An 8,997-nucleotide genomic window follows, 5' to 3' on the forward strand; every position below is an offset into this window, starting at 1 on the left:
ATACATTCCTAACGAATAAATTCAAACTCCGAATAAACCTGTATCATTCTGAATAATAAACCAACGCACAAATGTGCACGCTCATAGCACCGCTTACTTACTTCCACGCATTCTGTAAGTCTCTATATCTAAATATTATACTTAAACTGACGTTCCATAGATTCTTCCGTTCCTAGAATATCATTCAACACCTCGTTACATCATCGAAGCGTATAAATGACAATATTTTATTTGAATGCCTAGAGTTATAGCTCCTGGAACGTGTTCCTGTCAATTGATTGCTCGTAAAAGTAAAATGTAGAATCGTAAAATTCAATCACATCGATCACAAGTTCCTATAAGCAATGTTCCTAAAATACAACAATTACAATACATTTTCCGAAGGAATGTAATACGCGCTTTTCATTCTAGTGGTACGCGAATTTCTCCATACTTTCATTCGTACTCGGCAATTCACTCGTGTAAATCGAAATTTTCTTGGCATTTGTACGCAAGTGTACGCATGCTTGATGACTCGAAAACAGTTAACGCAACGCTATGTAGTTTTTGTAGCGAGCTAATAGCGCAGTTGTTTGCACTAAGCCTTTTTAATTTGTAAAACAGGTAGTTATTTACAGTACTAACGACCGCACTGATCTCAGCAACCTTGAAGCGATCTTTGCGAAAGTCAATCGTCAGTAGTTTCCAAAATTTTTACTTTTACGCTGTCTGCGATAGTGGAGAAATCTCAACGTCACGAATATTAATTAGGTATACTAGACAAGTATGTATACATTTGACAAATACATAAATGTAATTCGATTTGTGTATTTATGATGTTTTGTAATAGCTGATGTGAACTGGGAAAGTGAAAAAGAGGCTGATCGTTCGAGGCAGATCGAGAACTTGCGAGAAAGGGACCGGTTGATTGCCCTCTCGTGCCCTTTGCATTCCAAGAGTTTTCTCGAACATGAGAGAGAAGCAACGTCATACTAATTGTGTGGTGCTGCCTCTGAAAATGAAGGACCATCTTCAAGAATTTATGAATAAAATAAATAAAATCCAGCTTAGCATAACATTCAGAATTCTACTGATTCGAACTTTTATGTTATTAAAGAAAACTCAGGTCTGTGGTCTTCGAAGCTTTGGAATATACAAGGATGTAGTATCAAGTCCTTTTCTAAGATCTAAAATATAGACATCCAACAAGTTATCACTGACGTCTGTTTGATGTTTCTGACGATAGTCTATCGTCAAGGAAAATTGCCAACAAATAGTTGATGGGTCAGTTGCTATGGCATTTTGGTTCACTGCTTGTTCCGATGGTGATAGGCTATCAACTTCTGATGCACGGTTTACAAGTTAGGTAAAAGCATGAATAAATCAGTAGTAGAAAAGACATTTAACTTTAACATTTAACAATCAGAATTATTGAATTTAACACTACAACTTCCAGTTGTAACCTTTTCACTTTCATTATAATTGTAACTGTTAACAAATAAATGAATTATTAAATTATCAATTAATTAATTCACGAATTAATTAAATTTTAAGCTGAATAGCAAGTGACTGAATCCATAGAGATGTTAAAAACATTATACATAAATCCTATAGTAATTTCTTTGATGAACTTTGTATGAATTATAGAGGATTAACGCAAAGAAGATTTCTCAATGAGTATTCAGATTTGTATATAGGTCATTCGCAAGGAAATCTTCGAGTTACGTCTACCATGAAGATTGAAGCATTGGAAACTTCACGTTATGGAATATTTAGACATGGAGGATTGCGAATCTTCTTGTACTTTCAGCTCGGAGATTCCTCTTCAAAAACTTGTGTATGTACAAGCCTGAATGCTTCTCGTCGTCGAGATTTCAATGCTTTAATCCTGTATTGCATAATGGGCCAGGTCGTGGATATAAGTAAAAGAATTCCTGCCAAGTTCACCGAGAAATTTTTACACAACTAATACGCAACACTTGTGCATAACACATTTATACACGAATAACCCAGAAATAATTTTTTTGAAGGTAACTTTCTTAAAATTACTTGAAGATTTCCATTCACATTAAAATACGAAGAATTTCGAATAAGTGCATTTACGGTAAATAATCGATACATAAACATAGCAAAGCTAGTGTGACAGAAATTTGAGGTGAAGCTTAAGAGGTATATTACTCTTCCTCTTTAATGCACATCGTGCAAGCAACCCTCCCGATCGAGAATCTTCCATTCCTGGAGATAAATATTGACTGGGGTGTATTAGGTAGCCGTTAATGCAATTATGTGAACGCGGCGTGTCGTAGCCAGTACGCCGTTAGGATCACTCGGCCAAGGACTCGTATCTCTGGAGTTCGATTCCCACACAGGAATGAGTTACGGTCGCTCAGAAATTGGATGTCATTATCCTCGGACAAGTAACAGGTACAATTCAACCTAACCTGACTTTTCTTAGGTGGCTATGCAAGCTCATTGACGCTAGCTTCTGGCAACCAGCAAAGTGGTTTAGTTTTGGGTGGATTTTGAGTAACTGGATATCTTTACAGTTATACTAGAGTAGAGTTTATTGTTATAGTATACAGTTATAGAGTTTACTTATTAATTAGAAAAATTTAAGAAGATTTATGATGTTCTCGGGAGAATGGGTTCGTTTCACAGCTTTGAGTAAATTTATATATCGATATTGGTCATCAAAATGAAGAGTTGAACTATTGACTCAAGATGATATGCGGTATTGCCTTTTCCATCAAAAGTATTGCGAATTATTGCTCAACCAAAATTGGTTTTCAATGTACCAGCTGATAAGACTGCAAATACTACCTTATACTAAACGGATGTGGGAACTTCTAGAAGGTAAGTGATCCAGGCCTCTCTCGACCTCTGGCAGACCCTAGACACTCCGTGAGCGAAACTCCTTGGCAAATGGAAAGTAAATGACAAGGACAGAATGGAAGCTTCCCCTTTGCATTCTCTTTGAAATCTGTTACTATTTACAAGTACAATCGTCCTCTAATACAAGAAGATAATCGGTACTCAATGTTCCACACTTGACATCCTTTTCGAAATTCTTTCGTTGTAGCTGTCGAAGATGCATAAATAAATAAATTATCCTTGGTGTACTCTCTCCTATCGAATCCTTCTTTTTAGAAACCAAGGGAAATGGAAAATCTAGTCCAGCCTAAAATTCATAACATAAATAACACCACCATGTTTCTCCAAAATTGTCGCCAACACAATATGGGCCATTCAGAATAATAAAAATCAATCCTCGGTTAAGTCTGGTCATTCAAGCTCCAAAAAATCTGCAGACGCAAGGTTTCCAACGATGTCGGACCACTAAAAAATTCATAATGCAAAGTATTCGAGTGTTCGAATTCCTCCCTCTAAGAATGGAGCCATCTCTTCACGCAAAGGATGATCGGCTGTTATCTCGTCGATCGGTGCATTGTCCTGGCTCGCCAAAAGAAGGCACCGCTACCCACATGGAAATTACGCAAGACGATGGATTACGTAAGCGAGTGTGCTCGTCTGGGACGAGAAAATCCTCGGCGTCCCTCGTGTCGCGGTGAAATCGCGTTAAAAAGCCGCCAGAGACAGGAGACGAGCGAACGAACGCGCATCTTTGCCACCGCTTCTGTCGTCCCGTTTTTCGTTGGAACCGGGGGTTGTGGATCAGCCAAGGGAACGCAAGTGCTCCAGAGGGAGACGCGACTGTGCCGAAATAAACTTTCTCGGGTTATGTAAAGGCTGGCAGCTGGCTTGTGGAATCGCCGGTATAAAGGTCGGCTCTGCCCCCAACAGTCCAAGAGTTGCTCACGAACTTCACGCCGGCAACCATCGAACACTGACGCTCTATATGTGACGTCGTCTTTTCACCTGACTGGCAGACCCATCTTCCACCGTTAGCGCTTGTATCTCACTTTCTCGGGAGAGCGTTGCCTTTGCACAGCCGCGCGTGTGTCTCATCGTTTCGGCAACATGCGTACCCTGGTAAGTGTCTTCTTTCGCCATGCCTCTCCGATCCTATCCAGCGAGACGGTGCGCTTTCTTCGTTTTTCTTTTATTTCGTTTAAAGTGGAATCGATCGGGGAGAAATTGCTTTGATTTATAGCGGGCCAGTCGAGTTTCAGGGTTTATCGCGAGGTTTACGCCGGTTGGTGACAGTTCGATGCTTGTTATGCAAGCTTTCGCAAACTTTGTATAAATACTGTCACAAAAAAAATAAATAAGTGTCAGTCGCGAATTAACAGTAAAATATTGCACATAGAAATTCAATTTTTATGATTCCTCTATTAACTTTCACTGTTGTTCGTAGAATAAAGGATGTCGCCATGTTGGTGAATGTCTTGAAGTTCACAATCGCAATGGGGATCGCTTGTCGAGTCCATTCGAGTGGTAAGGCAACTTTACGGTGTCCCGATTTGCATCTGTCGATCGTTGTTATCCTGATTAGCATTTTTTGGTGGTTGGGATCCAGGGTAATGTGTCTCGACGCGCCGACTTCGATTCGTCATTCGCTTCGGATTCGTATTCAAATTACCAGCGTACTGGGTGTAACATATTGTCAACTTGTCAGACAGATCTACTTTTGCCTCGTGACGCGCTATGCATTTGTAAATGTGCAGAACAGATGGAGCAACTTTTTTGCGCGAAACGCGACGAGTAGAGGCAGTAAAATATTTTTTTTTTTTTTTTTTATTGGTTCGAATATATGTTTCAGACTTTATTCATTATTCCTATAATTCAAAGTAAAATATCTTTTAACTAGAGGAAATGTTTAAAAGTATGAATATTGATATTGTATTAATACTTAAATGTAATTTTATTTCAGTACTATATAAAGTGATACAAAATTGTATAAATTTTGACTACAGGGTTTTCATTCGTATTTTTCGACTTTTTTTTAGCGCGAAAGAAATATTCGTAGTATGTTCAACTAGGGATGGTTGAGTTAGGTCAGTGCCATTGATTGTATCGACAGAATTACACATGGTCAATGAACACAAATATTCATAATTACAATTAATAAATAAGTATGTATGCAGGACTCGTATAAACTCTGTGCATAAATCAACTTTTACAAGTAAATTCTCGTCACGTTTCATTGAACTTTAGGTTGTAATGATATTGAAGGACAAAGCACCGTGTAAAACAATTATCGACGCGATAAGCTATGAAAACATAATGCCAACCGCGACTGTCTGTTTTATGTGTAAGGATACTAATGTTTGTTTTCACTGTGCAGTCATAGTGATGTCATTCGCGTATTAAAAGTCCATCAAAAGCGTGATTATAATTGCAAATTTCTCTACAAACTAGGCCATCCTAATTATACAATTTCACAAGTTCAAATTATTGTCCAACACCAATCAGCAAACGTTTCGTTGAACTTGTTGCTGACGATCCCCATCGAGTCATGCTATCTTTACTCTTAATTTGATTCTTCGCATTCCTTAGAATAGAAAAAGGAATATCTTACATAAATTGTAATAATCAAGTAACTTTCTGTGAGTTATTAATGACCCTATAAAGTGGTTGATGAGACTGTAAATAGCTGATATTAGAAAAAGAAGAAAGTGATGGGTGGTTCACTTCGTTCGTGTCTGTGTTAATTTACGTATGATAGCCATTAGAGTCATGCATCGATTCTCTGTTCAACCGCTTACGATCGCGATGATTATTGTGACCTACCTGCGAGCACATCTGTCTTGCCCTGACCTTTCACGGAGAAAGGTATCTCAACGGATTTACAGGACAAACATGACGAAGATTAAAGCATTGGTGTACCGGCTTTTATTTCTACACGCTCTAGCTACGCCTTAATCGGGAATAGCGAGATATTCCAATGGCTTCGACCTTTCCAGATTCTTCCAACAATGAATATTGTATTTAACATGCAGAGTCGAGTTAAGCAAATAAATTTCATTTTCAATTCAATTCGATGTAGATCTCTTCTGGAACCAGCTTTTATAATCATTTTTGTTTCGGAATAAACATCGTCGAATATATATTTTTCTAACTTATAATTTCTTGAATCAAGTTAGTAATGTTTAAGCAATAATTGTGATTGGGCTAGTGAAAAAATTAGGTGTACTTGTCTTACAAAATGCAAGTGAAAAATAGGTAGAAACTATGAAGATTGAATGACATTGAAAGAAACAGGAATGGTCTAATTATGTGTGAATGCTTACAGCGTCACAAAATGTTTACCTGTGTAATTTATTAGCAAAACATTCCATAACATGATACATTCGGATTAGATCTATTACTATTTAACACGCTGTATTACTTTAGATATTAGTCACTATGTTACATGTGTAGCTGCACGAACGAACCTATTGACTTTCAAATTAAAACTGTTGACTCACAAATTAGAAAGCTGAACATGTCTGGAGCTATCAGTTTCCTGACATGTGTTGATTAACACCTATTTTGTTTCTTTCAATGATCGTGGTCTCTATTAATCATGGTGTACACGAACGTTCGAATATTCGAACGTTTACAAATACAAATTTTAATAGATAAAGTAGATAGTTACACAGGCCAAGTCGGTCATTTTTATACTTATAAAAATTTAGAGATTTATTCTATTCTTGTTTTTTAAATAACATTACGTTAGGGTTCAACGCTATTTACGGTGTACTTGATCCCATCGCTACTATGAGTCATTGCTTCAGACCCGTAATTTATGCTAGTAGTACTAGTAACCTTCACATGGTACACCTTTGAAATAAATGTTTCGTAACTGTTACTTACGTTGTCAGATTTTCCTCAATTTGTTTCAATCTCCATGACAGTATAATGTTCAGAAAATTTCGATTTTATTTACTCCAGAATAAACAGATTAAAAAAATATAATATAAAAATAAGCGCGAAACTACTGCCTGTATAAGATTTAGTGTAGTCGTAAACATCACGCAGAATTGCAAATATATTTCTCGACAGTCGTTTAGACACGATAAATGGACAACTTTCATAGGAAACCTGAATGTTCAAAGACGATTTTTCTGTCGCCACGAATGAACCTACGAACTTTCCTCGAGCTCCCATGACGTAATACAGTAAGCTCCATCAGTCACCGATACCTTCTTGGTGGCAATAGCTTCTGTAATCAAACCACTAACTACCGACTTAAGCTGAGAGCCTTTCGAAACGTTAACGTTTCTGTGGTAATTAGCGTATTCCTAGTCTAACCGTGCATCGAACATGAATATTGCGAAGGAGTGCATAATCTGAACCGATAGACGCGAGTCCTTACGTCGTGAATATTCAATAATTGAAATTTCATTGAAGTGTATTCCTTGAACAATTACTGAGATAAGGCTATCTTTGAATGTTCTTCGTCACTGCAATTTGAATGATTGAAATATTTTGCGCTTGGTAATATTTTCAAAAAGAAAGTGATTGATTAAAGTCATTCTCTGAGTCCATCTGTAGGAGCTCTGAATCCGCTAATTTCATCTTCTTCTACCATCTTCATCGATAATTCTAATTTTACCATTAAATTTTAGGTCTTCCTCGCCCTCGTGGCAGCAGCTCACTGCCAGGAATACTACAACAAACCTGAGAAGATCCTTTCCGAGAACCGTGACCTGGGCGACAATCGTGGCCACTACTCGTTCAACTACGAAACCGAAGGTGGTATCGTCCAGAAAGAGACTGGAAGTCGTAAATACGCTGGCACACCATCGGAGACTCAGCTGATCCAAGGATCCGTGCAGTACAACGCACCAGATGGTACACCGATCGCGATCAGCTGGACAGCCGACGAATTCGGCACTCAAGTAGCGGGCACCCACGTTCCAACCCCTCCACCTATACCACCCGCCATTCAGAGAGCCCTGGACTGGATCGCGAAACAGCCATCCACCCCCGAACCAGAGGAAGACGCCAAAGACTCGTCCAGTCAACAGAACCTCGTCCCCACGAGCAAAAATAGCCAGTTCAAACAGCTGCGACCAAGCCAACGAAACTGATCGTCCGTATTAGCACTAAGTAGCATATAAGTTCAATTAGTCGTTTGTAATGTAACGAATAAATTTGTATTTTTGTAGAAAGCCCGAATCGCTTTTTGAATAATCTTTATCGCGGTGGTTTGTTTCTCGATTGTGGATGTTTATGCGAATTCATATATCGAAATTTGGCGAGTTTACTGTTAGAGTAGTAGTCGTGAACATTTTTGCCGTGGCTAAAGCTTTGTTGTAAGACGATCAGAAACTATTTGATTTAATATTTGTGATAGTATTTAATTTGTTAACATCGTTGTGTATACGAATTGTCATCAGATTCAGTTTATTTTATATCTCACAATCGAAATAAATTCTTTTAGATCCTTTAGCATCTTCTAAACGGTATAACGTGTATATTATCGTTTACATTTTGTGAGTTATGCATTTGTAGAGATTTTCATCGATTTCTCCATATTTTCATTTATCGTAAACGCGTAGACATGGGCAGTCTACTCATATATTTTTGAAGGATAGGTTTCTTCTTTGGAACGAAGAAGTTGTGATATCTAGGTTGTGGTATTGTCGTTGTACGATGGATGATGAAACTCATTGTTGAGTAAATCGTAAACTTATTATGAGAATATAACAATTTTTTTAATTGTCTGTACTGTATACATTTAAGGCTCTCTGGACAAATCTACTTGAACTTGAGGCAAATTTCTGAAACTTGAGTTTCAGAAATAGTCCTCGGGGTATTCCCAAACAAAACCTCTATGGAAACACATTTAACCTTCTGTTATTCTCTAAACCAAATATTCCAAATTCAGAATGTTCAAGTAAAGGAAAATATGTAAAAAATACATCTTCTAATGTCATTTATATCGAGAGCTATGAAAGCAATAAAAGAAAATTGTATACGTACAGCTCATTTACGAGAAGATTCACAACAGATAAGCCTCTGTTAATATCACACTGACTAATCTGACAAATACACCTATTTAAAAATAAGTTTCCAGGTAACGAATCCTAAATAATATCGGGAAAATATTCTTCCTCTCCTTCGTACAGT

The 8,997-nt window shown here is 37.6% G+C and overlaps 1 protein-coding gene across 1 annotated transcript; it reads left to right on the forward strand.

The window, feature by feature from the left end:
* The first annotated feature begins 3,575 nt into the window (after positions 1-3,575).
* LOC128873347 (endocuticle structural glycoprotein SgAbd-4-like) lies at positions 3,576-8,786 on the forward strand. The gene is made up of 2 exons (XM_054116868.1): positions 3,576-3,969; positions 7,491-8,786. Exons 1-2 carry the CDS (start codon positions 3,958-3,960, stop codon positions 7,953-7,955), a joined length of 477 nt encoding a protein of 158 aa, XP_053972843.1. The 5' UTR covers positions 3,576-3,957; the 3' UTR covers positions 7,956-8,786.
* Positions 8,787-8,997: the final 211 nt, after the last annotated feature.

This window comes from Hylaeus volcanicus, chromosome 3 (assembly GCF_026283585.1).
Source record: "Hylaeus volcanicus isolate JK05 chromosome 3, UHH_iyHylVolc1.0_haploid, whole genome shotgun sequence".
NCBI lineage: Eukaryota > Metazoa > Arthropoda > Insecta > Hymenoptera > Colletidae > Hylaeus > Hylaeus volcanicus.